Here is a 17,406-nt window from a genome sequence, read left to right as displayed (position 1 = left end):
GTGGAGCTGTCAAGCAAGCAGCTGGTTGTGTGCATCTGCAGTTCAGGGAAAAGACTGAAGGTACAACTTCGGGAGTCAGAAAAGTATGGTTAGTTTTTAAAGCCGTGAAACTGGATGAGATGTTATTGTCAAAGGAGAAGCGTAGGTAGAAAAAGAGAAGTCCCAGGACTGAGCCCTGAACACTGCAGCATTTAGAGGTCAGAGAGATGAGAGTGAGCAGCCAAACAGGTAGGAGGAACAGCTGAGTAGCTGAATATGGTGTTCTGTAAGGTCAGACAAGGAAGCTTTTCAAGAAGTTTAGTGAGCAACTCTTTCAGATCCTTTTGATAAGCTAAGAAAGACCTAAGAACTGAATATTTATCCATATAAAGTCTGTATACAGTAAGGTTTCTATTCAGTCCCTACAGGAACTCTGACAGGTAGTCAATCTTTGAAATTATTTATTTGTTACAGCATAGATGTACTTCATTCCTACTGTGTGGTGTAGACATTGTGGTAGGTACCTGACACAGGACAAATGAGACACTATTCCTACCTCTGAGAGACTCATAGGGTTATGAGGAGATAAACGTATCAACCCATGAATAAGGTAAGCACAGCTATCCTAGAGCACCCCTAGACCAGAGCTTCCTGAGGGCAGGGATCCTCTGTATTCTTTATATATGCCAGTGCCTGGCACATGGGCAGTACTCAAGAAGTATTTGATGAGTAAATGAATGTATGCTCTGCAAGCACAAGTGATGAAATAGTTAATGTCCTGAGCATAACAAAGAAGGCTTCACAGAGGAGGTAATATTTAAATTCTGAAAGAAAACTCAGGCATTTGGAGTTCCCGTCATGGCCGAGAAGGTTATGAACCCAGCATAGTGTCCCATGAGCATGCAGGTTCCATCCCTTTAAGACATTAATAAGAGGAAAAAGTGTTCCAATAGGGGTGATGAATTATGCAGAGACCTAGAAGCCAGGCAGTGTAATTAACATGTTGGTGGTTTGCTTTATGGGGATATATAGGTTCGTTTTGGCCGAGCTTGCTTCCCTTCTCACCACTTCCCGTTTCCTGGCCCACTTATGGCTTAGAAGCCAAGGTTCTGGGAAGTCTTCCCTCCTGAAAGATGGGCTTCATTTTCCTTTGGGCTCCTTTAGAATTATGGCAAAAAGGTAGTTCTGCCTGTGTCCCCATTCTGTTTTCTAACCACTTGCTCTGCTTTTTGCCCTCCTTCCTGGCAGAAAGCCCCAAGGAAAGCTCAGAGCCAACGGGTTCTCCGGCCCCCGTGATTCAGCACAGCTCAGCAACAGCCCCTAGCAATGGCCTCAGCGTTCGCTCTGCAGCTGAAGCTGTGGCCACCTCAGTCCTCACTCAGATGGCCAGCCAAAGGACAGAACTGAGCATGCCGATACAGTCGCATGTGATCATGACCCCACAGTCTCAGTCTGCGGGCAGATGATGCCTCCCCGGGTGGAGAGGTCCCCAGCCAGAGCTCGCCCGCCCAAGAGCCAAGAGAGATGTCATCTTACCCTCGCCCGTCTGCCTGGGACATGGCAGTGTCGGGGGGGAATTGTGTGTTGTGAGTAATGGTCACGTGTGGGGCTTTTCTCACACGGTCATGTACGTTGACACCTATACTAGGAGCCTCCCAGCCCCAGAGCCACATAGATCATCCCCGAGGGGGAAGTTTCTGATGTACCCACAGCCAGAGGCCTTTCCAGATGGTCCGAACAATCATCCCTGCCCGTGCACGTGTACCTGTCTCTTTTAACACTAACCCTTGCACTTCTGGGTGTTGGGTTTCTCAGTTCCCTGTCTTCCCACTAAGCCATGGCTGTTACCTTCTTGATCCTTAGCAGCATGCCACTTCCTGCTAGGTAGAGGGAGGCTAGAGTTGATGGCATATCACCAGCTGACCCATCCCCAGCCACCCCACAGACTCAGGACATTGTCTCCCAGTAGCTGCTTGTTTATCCCTTGTCCCCCTTCCTAAATTCTAGTTAAAACATTTACTTATGGAGAATGTAAGATTGCCTTTGATGTATGAAGTAGCGGTATTTCCCAGCTCTTCCAGAAACTTTAGTTCTTCTCCCTACCTGCCACCAAAACAAAAACAAAGAAATGAAAGCTCCAAAGTTCTAGTCCTTTTTCATCAGTTTTCAGAGTTATTTGGAAACCTCATGTTGTCTTTTGAGTTTTCCCAGCCTGATGGTGGGGTCTCTTCCACCTCCCACTAAGCCTGGGCAACCTCACTTTGTGGCCTTATTAGATGTTGCTTGGTAGCGAAACAGGAAAGAGCCTGGGATCTGATGGCTGATTTCCTCTCGCTCCTCGCTCCATCCTCCGTCAGTTCTAGTCATCAGGACAGGCAGGAACAATGCAGTTTAAAGCTCCTTCCATCAAGTTACTAGATCGATGCTTTTATGCTTTACAAGAGTTTGCTGGCCAACACATACATGTTCCTTTTGGTCATCTCTCCGTTCCTGCCTCTCCCTCTTCATCCCCCGTCCACACTCCGGCCTTTGTCTCTCTTCAGAGCGACCCTGTGGAGGCTGCCACGTAGGGGACCCTCGCACTCCCTTGCTCCCCGCCTCTCTCAGTCTCCCCCGTCTGTCTTCTTTTCTGAGCGAGGGTCTTTTATTTGCAAGAGTCCCTCACCCTCTGGACCTACCTTCTCTCTCATTCACCAGGCCCTGAGCCTAGCCACCAGGTCTCTCTGGCTCTGTAGTGTTTCTTTAGCTCTTTTCTGCTCTCTGCCTCCTGGATGCAATGCTTCTCCACAGCCCAAGCCCTGGGACTGTGAGGCATCATGGCCAGGAGTGAGTTTTCTTGAGTATGAGGTCGGATGGGGGAGGCAGGGGAAAGGGAGGCGTGGAGTGCGGATGTCAGCAGAAGAGCCCTGCTTTGGTGAAGGGTCTGGTCTGCCCTGGAAATTGGCGATTATTGGTCTCAGCCATTCTTACTTTGAGAAGTAGGGTTATTACAAGGGGAAGAATTCATCTGTCTAGTCCCTCTTTCTTCCCCATTAAGATGTCTCATCTTTTGGCTCTGAATGTGCAGTTTCTACCAAGGCCATAGGAAGCAGTCCAAAGCCAGAGGCCTGTGGATAGATAGGTCAGCTTTAATAGCCCTTCAGTATGAAACCCTTCCAGTTGTCCCTGAGCCACTTTCTGCCATCTGCCCAAGCCAATAATGTCCTTTTCTTTCTCTCTCTTTCCTACCTCTGTCTTATACATGCACTCAAAATAACTGCCAGCTTCCTTTCTTATTTTGTCTTCCAAAGTTGGCTATCATAGAGGAGTGAGGAATTGTTCTAAGCGCCACGATTTCCATCTCAGACTGATAAACTGGCAAGCCAGTCAGATGACAGGTTCTGCCGCATTTGTTTTTAATCCCCCCCTCCCCCGACGCTTTTCAGAGCAGGTGCTGAAGAAGCCACACCTGGTGAAGAGAAAGGAGAGAAAACGTGGTTTTCTCACCCTCCCCCACCCAGGACCCAACAGGAACAGCCCCGAGGTGACTCAGGCCCGCAAATGGCGTGGCAGATGGTCAGGATGCTGGTTACCCCCTCCGGGACTCCACTTGCCTTTAAAACTTCACAGCCATAATTCGTGCTCAGGACTTTGCCTTTAGACGGCTGCTCCCTGGGATTTTCTCCTGCCTTAGTTGTGTTTCATTTTTTATTATCTTGATTTTCCACTAGCAGCCTTGCCCTAAAGCTTGACTGAGTTTATGGCTCCTAAGGAGCCTTCATAAGACCCTTGACTATTTTTCTTCCCCTTTCAGTCAAGTGTTTTTCAAGTTAAGAATCATTTGTCACTGCACACATGCCCAGCCTCACTGCTTGGCCTCAGAGGTAGTTTGGCCAGTCTGTCTGTCCCTGTGTAGGACGACTAATTTATGTACAGGGTCTTCTTAGTTTCTCAGTCCTCGTGTCTAATTCCTTGAGTCCTTGTTTCATTTTCATCAGTGGGAAATTAGTATTGGGGACCTGAAGGGCATTGGCAGAACTTTAGTAGTAAAGCAGCAGTGAAATGAGGAAGGAGCGTGAGGGGATCCCCACCTCCGCCTCCGCCTCCGCCTCCGCCTCCGCCCCCACCCCCAGGCAGCTCTTCGTTGGTCCTTGATCTCACTAAGAAGGCGGAGCAGTTGCTTGCCCCGAAGCCTCTCCTATAGTCAAGGGGAAGACATTTACCTTATTACTGCAGCCAGCCGTGTGGCCACTCCCCCTGCTCTTTGCCTTCCAGACTCATCTAGACAACCAAACATCATGGAGGTAAGGACCATGGCCTTTCTAGGGCCTGAGGGAAGGTACTTTCTGGGGCTGGGAGTGCGGATGACTTGGGACTCTTCTAAATGAACACAGGACTCAGACCTCCGACTTTACTCCAGGGACACAGCTGCCTAGGATACAGCCAGAGACCCAAGGCCATAGAGAAAGGGGCCAGAACCAGGTCTTCTGGTCCACAGACTTTAGGCTCTATTGTCTTAAAAGAAAGCTTGCTTAGAGTTGAAAAGTCTGAGAAAGCCTCCCACACCATCAGGAAGGGCTGGGCAGAGTAGGACCTTCTTTATCTTCCCCTGTTCATCGTACACCCCACATCTGACGTCCTTCAGCCTCCGCTCCTTTCCTTGGTCGTAAGCCCTAGGTTGTACCCTCTTGGTGGCGGTAAAAGAGGAGATGGCCTTGCTGAACCTCGTTTTGCTGCCTTCTCTACGCCTGTTCTGTTGTTCTTGGTTCCTTTCCTGATTCACTGCCCTTCAGCACCTCTCTGCCTCTCAGTAGACAGGGTGCTTAACCATAACCACGCCCCACCCACAGCCTGAACCACCAGGCAGACACCAAAATCCTCCTCCTCTGGCTCCTGAGGCCCCCCCTGTGTTCACCCACACTGAGAGGCTCCTTTAAAGGTGCTAGCCTAAGACAGCTCTTCCTCACCAAGTCCCCTTTTCTCTCATAGCTTCCTTCCCATCCCCAAATCATAATTTTTCATGAATATTGTACATTGTATACACAGAAAGGAAATGTATTCTTTTTTTTTTTTAATGTCATAACCAGTCTGTTTAGAACCCAGTCCTCCTAGCTATATATCACATATGCCTTTGTTGATATGCTCTTTCTGCTTTCTTTAGACTTTTGTTTGACAGGGGCAGAGGGACGAGCAGGACAGGTGAGGATCCTAAGGCAGATTAGAGGACCCCCGCCCATCCTACTTCAGCTTCCCACAAGCCTAATCATCCCCCTCATAGAATAGGCGGGATCTCTCTGTTTCTCTGTGCACACAGACATAAATCCTACCACCCCCAGGTGGTGACCCAGCAGGAATGAGCACAGGTGGCCCACATCCCCACCCTCCACGCCAGTTCATTCGTCTCTCTCTCTCTGGGGGAACGTTCTTCCCCAGGATGAGAAAAGGCTGCGGAGAGCAGGGCAGCTTCAGGCAGCTTATGTCCTAGTCGATGCAGGTTTGTATTGTAGCTGCTAGGGTTTATTTTACCTTTTTAACGGGGACTGGGAGCACAGAGCTATCTCATCAGCATCGGTTACTGGTGAGGGATGTTTAGCTGTAAGAAATGGCCGTGAGCACTAGTGACATTGACTTCCCCTTAGGGCAGTGGTCCTCAGAATGTGGTCCGGGACCAGCAGGACCGTCACCTGGGAACCTGTTAGAAATGCACATTTCTGGGCCCCACCTCGGACATAATGGATCGGAAACTCTGAGGATGGGCTCTAACAAGCACTCAAAGTGATTCTAACGCACACTAAAGTTTGAGAACCATCACCTTAGGGGCAAGCTGGGAAATGCTTATAGGGTATCAAGGATATTTTAAGTACCATCCTCTGCCTTAGCACTAACATGTTTTTCCATTTCCTCCGGACTCTCCCTCCACTCCCATTAAAACAACAACAGCATCACTCATCTCAAAATCTAGGTTCACCTTCCTCTACATACCCCTGAAACCTGTCCTACGTGGGCCTGGACAGGACTTGTCTCATATTCCCTTGCAAACTGGTCACTCCATGTCCTTTGTTACAGGAAGGACCAGCTGCCCTGTTCTCCCACCCCTTACACACCTTTCAGGCAGGGAGATGAGCCTCCAGCCCCCACAGTGGAGGCTGCAGCCTCCTGACATAGTATCTATTGAAAAGAAAGCTGTGCGTCTATGGCTATATCTCTGTTCATCTGTATATCTTTGACATGTGGCAACACCTCTTCATCTCATCAAGGATCTTGACTCTGGGTCTGGGTCTCCCCAGCCCCCAGCGGTGGGCTTTGACGGGTGGGAGGATGCAGTGCTACAGGCTGTTTTGTTACAAAACTGTCTGCTCCCTTTCCCCACCATCCACTTCAGCACGATCCCTGTGAGCAGGCTCTCACAGTCTCCCGGGACAGGGCTGAGGCAGAGGCTTCGCTCTATTCTCCCTGGCCGTCCCTCCCCCTTGCCCTTGCCACATAGCAGTTATCCCCCCAGCCATGCCTTCTCCCCTCTCCCTTGCCCTGACATATATTGTGCCTTATTTATGCTGCAAATGTAACATTAAACTATCAAGAGAACCACTTCTGTCTGATGCTTCCGTATGCTGATCTACAAGCCCCGTTATCCACTCTTTCTGGGAACTCATTGGCTTTCATGTCTGTGATCTTCATGCTCCCACTTCTTAGGACAGAAGGAACTGGCATTCTTACCCGTCCTTTTTATGCAGGGAAGACACAGCCTAGAGAAGGTGGGTGGTTTATATAAATGACATAACACAACAGAAGGCTCAGATCTGTGCACTGCCCTGGGGACAGGGGCCCTCAGCATCACGGGAGCCCTCCCTAGAGAAATTGTATACTTTGGATGGGGGTGGAGGGCATCTGAAGGCAGGTAGCCTCCTACCTTTCAGCATTTTGTCCCCACCGTCCTCCCAGTGATTAAAAAACAATAAGCCCAACCCTCAAGAAGTTTCCGGCATGTCTGAGGCGTGCCCGCAGACATAGATAAAAGGAGAAGCACCCTATGATTCTCTAAGTTTCTGTGGGTGTGGAGAGGAGGTGGGTTTGGAAATGAGGGGTGGAGCGTATTCAGAAGCAGGTAAGAGAATTCACCAGGAAAAACAGGTAGTGCTCAGGAACTATGGGGAGGCAGAGGGCAGTCTGTCCTCCTTTCTTGCATCTGTGTATTCCTTGCTGCTTCTCACACATGCAGAAGGTGGCCAGGCTGAAAAGCTTGATCAGGAGAGAGCCAGGTGCCTCGGAGGGGCTTCCAGGGGGCGAGAGTTGATTTAGATGCTGTCTGTGGCTGGTGTTGGGTATAACTGACACAAACAGGGAGCCCCGGTCTCCTCTAGGGGAGTGGGAAAGGCGGCGGTAGTCTCCCTTGTGTTGTGGTCAGGAGCACATGAGAGTCCAGAGAACAGGAAATGCAGTTGCTCAAAACTGAATACCAAAGCCAAGATGGAGAGGTTTGGGAGGCGGGGATGAGACTCCCAAGGCAGGATGGTTTCCCAAGTTAGAAGAATTAACCCATTCCAACTTCTAACAAAAGGAAAAACCAGTCACCTCCACCCTGGACACAGGAAGCAGCTGGACCAACCCCTTTCTGAATGCAGCCTCAGCTCAGATCCACTTGCAACCAGTGATGAGACAAATAACGGGTTCTTGTGTGCCTGCTCTCTGCTAGGTGGAGTGCTGGAAGAAATGCTCGATGCTTTCCCTTCCTCGAGTTTTTCACTGTTTACAAAGCCTCTTGATAACAGGAATAGATTCCTCACTGTATTGATGATGAGTGAGGTTTAGGTTGAGACCCTTACCCAAGGCGCTCAGCTGGACTAAGACAGTTCTGACTCCAGAGCTGCTCTGCAGCACCGCACCCTGCCTCACACCCTGCTCCTCTGAACGCCATCAGATAAGAATGGATAAGGACCTTGGAGTTCCCTTCGTGGCGCAGTGGTTAACGAATCCGACTAGGAACCATGAGGTTGCGGGTTCGATCCCTGGCCTCGCTCAGTGGGTTAAGGATCTGGTGTTGCCGTGAGCTGTGATGTAGGTCGCAGACACGGCTTGGATCCCGCGTTGCTGTGGCTCTGGCGGAGGCCGGCAGCAACAGCTCCGGTTAGACCCCTAGCCTGGGAACCTCCATATGCTGCGGAGCAGCCCTAGAAAAGGCAAAAAGACAAGAAAAAAGAAAAAAGAATGGATAAGGACCTCATTGTGGAGCAGGATCCATTTCCACAGAAGAACCATCTACCCATCTGCCTGATACTGCTTTTTTGGTTTGGTTTGGTTTTGCCACAGGCTGAAGTGGCTTGATGTGGGAGCTCAGTTCCCAGACCAGGGATTGAACCCGAGCTGCAACAGTAGAAGCACCAAATCCTAACCACTAGGCCACCAGGGAACTCCCCAATACTCCCTTTTATTTTGTGTGTTTGCTTTTTCTTTTTAAGGGCTGCCATCTGCAGCATATGGAGCTTCCCAGGCTAGGGGTAGAACGGGAGCTGTAGCTGCCAGCCTACACCACAGCCACAGGGACGTAGGATCTAAGCCATGTCTGTGACCTACACCACAGCTCACAGCAATGCTGGATCCTTAACCCAATGACTGAGGCCAGGGATTTCTGGAATCTGCATCTTCATGGATGCTAGTCAGACTCATTTCCACTGAGCCACTATGGGAACTCCATGGTACTCCCTTTTAAAAAGCAGAGAAACCACAAGATGTCATGATGATGAACATCGGATTCTGCGTGTGGGACCATCCGTGAGACAAAGCTTACAGAAAGGCTTGCCCTAGCTTAGCCTGCATTGATAGAAATGAGTGTCTGGACCATCCAGGTCAAAACCCGCTCTTGTCTCCCTATCCAAAGTATAAGTTAGTTTCTAGACATCTTGCTTTAAAGGAGGGATGCTCCTCCTTGAGCCAAAAAAAAAAAAAAAAAAAAAAAAAAGACTCGAGGGTGGAAGAATGAAATCTGTCTTCAAACATGGAAAAGGCTGATACCCATGAAAGATGAGAGATGTGCTGTGAGAATGGGGCAAACGAAGACCCCTGGTGGAGGCCACAGGGAGGTGAAAGCCAGGATAAGTCCTCCATGCAAGGATAAGTGTGTCCGAAGACTCAGGAGATGGTAAGTTCCCTGGGACTCAGGTGTGCAGGGATAATCACAGCTAATGTCGTGAGGATGCCTGCTCTAGCCAGATCCTGTGCCGAACGGGTTATCAAAAGTATCAAATAATGCTCACCTTAGGAAGTAGTTCTTTTTAACATCACCAGGTTTTAGGTAAAACTTTAGAGAGCTAAGCATCCTGCCCAAGGCTAATGCACAGGCCCTTTATAAAGCCATGGCATCTCTCCAGCGTAGGCTAGAGAACGACAGTGGTGGTGGTGCTGAGGAAGGGACTCTAGGATCAGAGGGAAACTGTACCTGCTGACTCTGAAAGAACCTTTCCTGAGAAGCGGTGCCTGATTTTTTTTTCCTAAGATGGGATTCTGGGCACCAGCCCCAATAGGCCAGAGCCAGAGCTATGCAGATGCTGGAATGACTGGAGGAAGGTGGGCAAATAATCCAGCCCCAGTATCCTGCCCCTGCATTTCTGGGACCGGACCGTGGAGTCCGGACCTCAGAACCTCCATCCTCTTTCCCCTTCAAAGATCTCTATGTGAGAAAAAGGAAATGGCCCGGCCAGCAGTGCAGAGCTGTGACCACAGGGTGGCAGCAGTGCCTCAGCTGCCGAGGACCGCTCCGTTGGCTGGAAGGAGGCAGGTCCTGAGCAGTGCTGTGAGGATGGGGTCTGTCTACCAACATTTGAAGCCATCTCCACTTTCTAGGGTCTGTGAAGACTTTGTCTTCTTCTGTATCTCACTCTTCTATCCACAGGAAAATCTGTGAGTGGTGAGGCCATTTTTAACACCCCCAAGAGGCAGGTACAATGGCCCTCAATGGGCTGGGGGGCCCTTCCTGCAGCCCTGGTCAGGGGAGGTTCCAGGTTAGGTCATCCTGGCCAACTCAGACCCTGGCTCTTCCCTTTTGTCTTCCCAGGAATAATGCTTAGCCTGACAGGACTTTCTCTTTGCTTTTGTTCTACAAGTTAGGAAAGAGGAGGTGATCCATCAGAGCTCCCCAACCTGTTGAGGGATTGGGAGTTCTTGAAGGCCCCCCAGGGCCTGGCTCTGACAAAGTGTCTGCAATTAATGATGCTCCTTGAGCTCTGGAGACAGGATTTATGCATCTAATAAAGTCTATAACTCCAGGCTTAGGGTCTAGGGCTGGAGGCTGAGAGCAGGAAGTCTCAGGGGGACCATGGGAGGGGGGTCCCGGGCGGCTCTTAATGTTGCTGTGCATTTCCACTGCCTGCGCTAGATTCCCCCTCGGGCTGCCGTGGGCGGGTGAGGAACAGGGGGACAGCAGGTATAAGAGGCTGGTGTGGCCACAGGAAAGCAGATGGCAGCATGGACTCCAGGCGGGCAGCAGTGCTACTGTTGCTGCTGCTGTTAGTAACAGACTGGGGCCATGCAGAAGGACCAGGGCGCCGTGGCGAAGGAGACCAGGTCTTCTGGGTAAGTTAGCATGCCCACCCCATTGCCACCATTTTTGTCTACCTCTGCTTGAGACTCGAATTCTAGGTTCAAATACTCTCTGGCGGCCAGGGTCATTGGGTCCGCACGTCTCATGTGACTCTGCTCAGGCTCAGCTTGCCCTGGAAACCACTCCCTTTCCCTCGTGACCTAAATGCCCACGGCCTCTGCCCACTCTCCTTCGTGGATGCCCTCCCACCACAGGAGGAAGACAGTGGAGCCCTCCCACCGCAGGATGCCCAGACCCCAGGGTCACTCTTGCGCTCCCTGCTCCAGGCCATGCAGCGACCTGGCCGGAGTCCAGCCTTCCTGTTTCAGCCCCAAAGGTGAGTCTGAGAGGCATGGGCAAGACATGGGTGAGAGGGAGAGGAGGGGAAGGAAGCGAAGGACCAGCAGCTGAGGATGGATCTCTCCCTAAGGTTTGGCAGAAACACCCGGGGCTCCTGGAGCAACGAACGGCTGAGTCCCCGAGCCGGAGGGGCACTGAGCTCCCCATTCTGGAGCCTGGCTGCCCCTCAGCGCTTTGGGAAGAAGTGACATGTCATCCTTTGATGGTTGCATGCAAGGTTCACACCCCAAAAGTGCCCTGTGTCCCCCCAAAATAAAGCTGACTGGCCTCTGAATCTGTGTGTCTGTGTCTGTATGAGACCTGAAAGGGCCGGAACCTTGGCCCCCTCAATCTCTGCCAAACCAGACTCTCCAGGAACACAGGCCATGGGGGTTCCCAGAGGTCACTGCACCCAACCTCCTGCCACCAGGAAGGCAAACACACGTAACCTGTGGAAAACAAAGCAGGGAGGCGTGCTGGGGAGGTGATCTGGTGCTACCCTCCTCTGCCACTCAGGGAAACAGCAAGGTTTAAGAATCCAAAAAGCAGCACATTTATTTGGGGCTCTTTCTTACTGAAGAGCCCCCTGCCCCGATTTCATTCCTCTTTGTCATCACCAGTAACGTGAGGACAGAACCTGGGCCAGCCGAGGCCCCATGGTCCCAGGCTCCTGGCCCTGTGCCCTCCTCAGCCTGCAGGCAGGCAGTCTGTGTCAGAGGTAGAGATGGCACCTCCGGGGGTACCAGAGCCGGGCAGATGCGTGGGCCAGGGGCAGGAAGAGCAGGGAGCAAACGATGTATGTCCATGAGTCCAGCTGGGGCTTCACTTGCTGCCCGCCATGATCTTGAGGTACTGCAGGGCGCGGCGTGCAGCCTCACCACGGGCTGCCTCCCTGGTGGTTGCAGAGCCGTGACACACGGTGGCTGGCTGTGTGGACAGCTCCACCAGGCACTGGCAGAGGCCACTCAGGCTCAACTCCTCTGGAGACCAGGAGAGAAGAGGGGGGCAGTGTTGGCAGGAAGGCAGCACCGGGAAGTGCGCGTCCCTGTCGTCGTCATCCCCTCCCAAACCCCTATTCCCATCCGTACTTGCCCTGGTCCAGTCCCACCATCCCGGCCCCCCAACCAGCCATACCAATGTCCAGGTAGCTGACATGGAAGGCCTGCTCCTCAGACAGCTCGCTGAGGACGCTGCAGCAGGCAGGGCCCAGGGCGCCCAAGGAGCCCAGGGAGCAGCTGCGGAGGGACAGGATCTTCTCTCCCACCGAATTGCGCAGAGAATCCCAGGTGCAGCCTGGGCCCCGGTTCCGAAGTCCATCTAGACGGGAGCCCACACCCTAACAAGATGAGGGCGGTGAGACCCAGGCACTTAATAGACATTCAAGGTCCAAGGAGAGAAAAGCCCAAAGAATGCTTCCTCCCTTTTGCCTGCAGCACCCCCCCACACCCCTCTCAATCCCTGCGTGGCCCCCTCTAACTACTAGACTGCGGACCGCATAGCCAGGCAGCCTTCCTCATTCCAGTAACAGAAGCCCACGAGACCCCTGCCTGGGCCAGCTCCCCCAGGGCACTCACCAGGCGGGCCTGCAGCGCAGGCTGAGAGGGGGCCTAAGGAGCCCTGGGTCTCGTAAGAAAATGGGCAGAAGCAGGCCTGGGACCCAGACGGGCTCACTTCCGAGTCACAGACGTGAGGCCCCAGGGGCCTTCCCTGGCCTGGAGGATGGACTGAGGGCCCCCACGCCACTCACAAGGGAGAAGTGATCGTCATCAGGCTCCGCCTCGTTCCCATCCCGGGCATCCAGAGGCACCGTGTGCACTCGAAGCAGCATTTTGGCCGCTGCATTACGCTTTGCCAGCTTTTTGGAAGTGCCGCTGCCTGCATCAGGGAGAGGGTTGCTGGATTATGATTCCCCATAGACTCAGTGCTCTCCACCCAGCTCAAACGTGGGCTGAGGGTCCCCTAAGGGATGTCACTTGAAAAGGGAGCTCAAGACCTGCCATGCACCCAAGAACCCGGCGGGCCAGAAGAGGAGGGCAAGGAAGGAGCCAAACTGGGGGTTTCCGCCAGAAGGCAGAGGGAGGCCGGGAGCTGCCGGTGGCCGGGCTGGAGTGCTGGGGGTAGTAGCTACAGAACTCCCCTCCGCCCAGTTACCAATCTCAATGAAACGCTCCACTCGGCAGGTCATGGTAAACTCTTTGCGGTGGGCTGGCCCAGACTCCTGGGTCACCGTGTACTCTGGCAACCGCCAGCCTTTCTGTACCACCAGCTCCTTGGGAGGGGAAACAAAGGTGTGCAAGACAGTGAGACGAGAGTCCGCACATCCTCTCGCCTCCCACCCTGCAGACCTCAGATTCCAGGTCAGAGGAGGAACAAAGGGGGCTGCAAAGAGCCCTCAGGACCAGGTAACCGCCCCACATCAGCTTCCCCCATGGCCCCTGGTTCGAGGGAAGACGGGCATGCAGGGGAAATGAGGGGGGCACACCTGCAGAGCGCCAACAGGGTTGCACTCAGACTGCTGAGGGGACACGGGGGGCTGCACCTCCATGGGGGGGCTCCTGAAGGAAAAAGGGCCCAGGGCCAAAGCTGAGGGGCTGGTTCCCCCTGAGGCTGCCCAAGAGTCCGCAGCCCTGCTCTGGTTTCCCCCACTGGCTTCTCCCTACTCCCTGCCAGGCAGGCAGCTGTCTCTCCCGTCAAGCCCACTTCCTTCCCCTTCCACCCAAACAAGGTCTCCTCCAGGCCCGAGGCCCGTATGAATTTTCTGGAACCCTCGGTTGTCACCTCAGGAGAGGGGTTGTATATCCAGTCCCCGGAAGCACCTGATGCGACTCAAACACAGGACCATCAGGTAGCCCACTCAGAAGAAGACGGAGCCTGCAAGACCCTTGCAGGAGGTCGAATATCATCCACTTGGCTACTTGAAAATTATAAATTACCTCCTGTCCCGATTGCTTACCGGCTGGTGCAAATTCTTCAAACTCTGGTCCCCAACTATTCCATCCTCTGTTTACTCTCAGACTTCCTCGTGCCTGACCAGCCTGAGTCCAAGGGCTGGGGGGCCAGGAGCCAGGACCCCTTCCCTCCTCCCCTCCCGGGCAGTCAGGAGACACAAGATACCTGGTTGCAACAGCAGATGGAATGGGAGTAGCAGCGGCTGTAGTAGTAAAAACCGGCACGTCTTCAGGCAGCGAAGAGTCTAGGGGAGAAAAAGAACTTCCCGAGGGGAAGGGGGCCTTTGATTCACACCCATGTGGGGTGATGGGGGATAGAGGGTGGGGGACCCAGGTCCTCCTGTCTTGCCCATCCCCTAAGAAAATCCCTTCCCACTCGAGCCGAAACCTCAGGGAGGCTCAACCACCAGTTCTTCCTCCTGAGATCTTTTGCTGCCAAACACTAGATCAAAAAGACTGAGAAAAGTGGGAGGAGGGGCTCTTCCTACCCAAGCACCATGGAGCAACAAACTCCAACCTGAGTGTGGAAGAGGGAATGCCATCTCCCTGGAGAGAAGGAAGTATGCTGGGGAGCCACTCCCGCCAGCCTCAGCCTCCACCCCTCTCCCTCCCTAGGCCCCAACATGGGTCCCAAAGCACGGCCACAGCACTCACTGGGGCTGGCCATTCCCCCCAAGAATCCTTCACAGGAGCAGGAGCCCTAGAAGCATCCTGCTCGGGTCCAGAGGAAGCTCTCAGGAAGAGGCCAAGTCAAGGTGGCTCAGTGTCACCAGGCCAAGCCTGCTGGGCGGAGGGGCTGGTGCAGGGGCCTGGGTTCCTGGCAGAGCCTCTAGGATGCCTCTGCTGTTCCTCCCTCACCTGCTGTCCTCCAGGGCCGGCTCCAGCATGCTCCCCCCTTTGAGGTGTTTGAGGGCCACCTCAGCTGCCTTGTGCTTGGCTGCCTTCTTGCTGGGGCCCTGACCTGAGAGAGGGGGTGTGGGCAATACTGGAGGTCACTGGAAGGACGGAAGAGAAACCAGCATCCCACAGCCTCTCTCCTCACAGCCAAAGGGAGTCCACCGAGCCCCCTCTCACCAACCTCCCTTTGCCCAAGACTGGAAGCATTACACTACCTGCTGGAGGGAAGGGCCCTTATCTTTCTATGAGCTCCCCAAATCAAGCCATGCCAGGCTGAACTGCTCCTGAGGTCAGACACCTCGTCTGGAGGGCCTTTCTCTGCCTTACTTTCCTCTGGGAAGCCCTTTCTTTTCTCTCAATAAATAGAGACGGTTGGAAAAATAGAATGTGTAGGCTCTACAGTCAAAGCCTGGCTCTGCCACCTACCAGGCACCTGACCTTGCGCCAGCTATTGAATCTGAGCCTGGAATTCCTTCAACATGAGGCTACTACCACCTACATCACTAGATTCGACTGAGATTTGAGACTAAGTAGGAATTTGGTTAAATACCTGGAACAGAGTCCAGAATAGCGGGCACTCACTCCCCAAATACTTCAATGAGATTTCGGTTTATCTCTTCTCATTTTTTTCCTCTAGGATGGTGACAATCTGCCAGAGCACCTGTGGCAGTCCTGCTTGTTCCTCTAATTCTCCCAAATCCTACCCACCTCACAGACCTGTGCTCCCACTCCAGTGACTCCCCCCCCCCTCCTGAAATCTCTCCTTCCCTCACTGGTCTTGGAGAAAAGGGCTTTAAAAAGACTCCAAGCAATAAAGCCAATGGGGCCCTGTGAATGCACACCCCAGCCAGGCTGCCCAAGCCTTCCTCACCAGTGCAGCTGGTGTCGCCAACGGTGACCCGGAAGGTGAAATTAGGCTGGTGGGCTTGGCCCTCGGCTTTGAGAAGGTCGTACACGGGCGTCTTCCCTATTCTGGTCCCATACTCCTGCAGAAGGCTGATCGGGGTCTTGCCCGGGTTGGCTGCCAGCATTTGCTCTATACTGGGGGGAGGGGCACAGACCCTCATCACACCTCCCCTCTCTGCACCCACCTGGCCAAGCACTGCCATATCAGACCCAGGCTCGCTATGGGGGACATAGGGTCCAGAGGACCTCAAGAAGCCATTGGCTGGGTTCAATGTGGAATAGAGGTGCAGGCTGGTAAAGCAGGGTCCACTGCCCCAGGGCAAGCGCAAAGCACTGTTCCTGTCTCAGTTAAGGTGGGGGAATCCTGTACCCCAGTGCAGGTTGAAAGTGCATGTCCCCTGACACAGTGCAGGCCAGGAACCCAGTACCCACCAAATGCACTGAATGTCGGGGGCATAAAGCCCATTGCCCCAGTGCAGTCTGGGAACCAGGCCAATCCCAAACTAGCTAAAGCCGGAGGCAGTGGCCACTGCCGGGGTGCATGCCGGGAACCACGGTCCACTACCCCAGTGCTTGCCGGGAACAACCCGCAGACCAGGTGCATGCTGGGGCCCGCGCCGCTACTCCCTCCGCACCACGCCACGTTCCGCGCCCTACGGGCTTTGGTACCAGGCGGCTCACCTGGGCAGCCCGCAGCCCGTGGTAGTGCCGGAGCCCTGCTCCTCTTCACTCATTCCCTCCTCCGTCCCCGCGGGCGCCACCGTGACTGTAGCCTCCACGCGCCCCAACACACCGCCGACGAGCTAGGGCCGGGGCCAAGCCCCGAGTCGCGGCCGGTCGGGCCCACCGCGGGGCATGCTGGGATATGCAGTCCCCCTCCCACCCGACTCTATGAGTCTTCATCAGGAGGACAGCTATCCGCCCCACAACTCTCCGCGTGGTCCGCCCAGGCTGGCAGCACCGCCTTCTGGGAGGAGCGGACCCCTCCACTATTGCTTCCCAAGCCGAGGATGTGTTTTTGGTTTGGGGGTTGGTTCGTTTGCTTGTTTTTATTATCGCCCCGCCTCCTTCCCTCCGCGTAGCCTCTCCCCAGGGCTGGGGCTCTGGGCGTGCGTACTAGCCGATTGGCAGCGGCTGGGGGACGGCGCCGTAAGGGCGAACTCGAGCTAGAAGGCCTCCGGATCCCAAGAAAACTACAGAACCCAGGAGCTCGCGCGCGTCATCTTTGTCGCAACTAGAGGGGCAGGGTCAAATATTCACGAAAAGCTTTGCAGCACAATTGGTTATTCCCGAATGGACCTACTTGCTCTAGGTGGATTGCAATTGGTTATTTCACCTAGAGAGGCGGGGACAAGAGAAGGCTCAGCCCCTTTGACTCCGCCTCTTTCTTGAGAAAAGGTTGTGATTGGCCCAGGGGTGATGCTGCTGTCGGTTCCTGGCTGTTTGCGGTCTGGGAGGGTGGGTCCTGCCTGCACGCGGGAGGGGACTATTCTCTGCCCCTCAGAGCGCCAGGCCAGTCAGTTTTAAGTCCAAGTTCATCTCTGTCTCAGTTTCCACTCAGCCTCTGACCTAAACCCCTGGCTCTCGGGCCTTCGTCTCACAGAAACGACTACTTTTTCCTAGGTTGTCCTTCACTTCCCTTACCCTTAATTTTGCCCTGCAGCCGGTCGGTTTCCGCTTCTTTTCTAAAGCCTCTTTAGAATGGCTCTAGTGAACTTTTCTGTAGCTGGTTCCCCTACACCAGGAGACCCCCCTATGGAGCCTGAGAATCAGGCTATAATGGGA

General features: G+C 53.7%; 3 protein-coding genes across 17 annotated transcripts in view; 2 read left to right on the top strand and 1 right to left on the bottom strand.

Moving 5' to 3' along the window:
- Window positions 1-6,546, top strand: part of ATF7 (activating transcription factor 7) — a 109,560-nt gene extending 103,014 nt beyond the window's left edge. For all 5 annotated transcript variants that reach the window (XM_013987090.3, XM_013987080.3, XM_005652573.4 and 2 more), the window contains one exon: window positions 1,228-6,546. In XM_013987090.3, the coding sequence (XP_013842544.1) occupies window positions 1,228-1,445 (218 nt within the window). In that variant the 3' untranslated portion in view covers window positions 1,446-6,546. The remainder of the gene's footprint in view (window positions 1-1,227) is intronic.
- A 3,725-nt stretch (window positions 6,547-10,271) lies between these two features.
- Window positions 10,272-11,165, top strand: NPFF (neuropeptide FF-amide peptide precursor). The gene is given in 3 exon segments (XM_084955837.1): window positions 10,272-10,524; window positions 10,615-10,868; window positions 10,962-11,165. Coding segments are annotated over 3 exon segments (495 nt in total). The 5' UTR covers window positions 10,272-10,416; the 3' UTR covers window positions 11,095-11,165.
- A 234-nt stretch (window positions 11,166-11,399) lies between these two features.
- TARBP2 (TARBP2 subunit of RISC loading complex) lies at window positions 11,400-16,460 on the bottom strand. 11 transcript variants are annotated; one of them, XM_003126194.7, is made up of 9 exons: window positions 16,303-16,460; window positions 15,587-15,756; window positions 14,677-14,779; window positions 13,985-14,080; window positions 13,353-13,425; window positions 13,022-13,139; window positions 12,618-12,745; window positions 12,005-12,206; window positions 11,400-11,850 (listed from the first exon to the last, which is right to left on the bottom strand). In XM_003126194.7, the coding sequence occupies exons 1-9, from the start codon at window positions 16,353-16,355 to the stop codon at window positions 11,693-11,695; spliced, it is 1,101 nt and encodes a 366-aa protein (XP_003126242.1). In that variant the 5' UTR covers window positions 16,356-16,460; the 3' UTR covers window positions 11,400-11,692. The 11 variants fall into 11 exon arrangements, with proteins under 11 accessions (XP_003126242.1, XP_084811948.1, XP_003355458.1 ...); XM_084955822.1 differs by having other exon boundaries at window positions 13,985-14,063; XM_003355410.5 differs by lacking the exon at window positions 16,303-16,460 and adding an exon at window positions 16,054-16,152.
- Window positions 16,461-17,406: the final 946 nt, after the last annotated feature.

Source organism: Sus scrofa, chromosome 5 (genome assembly GCF_054392235.1).
Source record: "Sus scrofa isolate SSC_HxYL_T2T_F1_AM1 chromosome 5, Sscrofa_HxYL_maternal_Yorkshire_Landrace_v2.0, whole genome shotgun sequence".
Classification (NCBI taxonomy): Eukaryota; Metazoa; Chordata; class Mammalia; order Artiodactyla; family Suidae; genus Sus; species Sus scrofa.
Note: the sequence above shows the minus strand (reverse complement) of the source record. Positions and strands in the feature narration are given on the sequence as shown.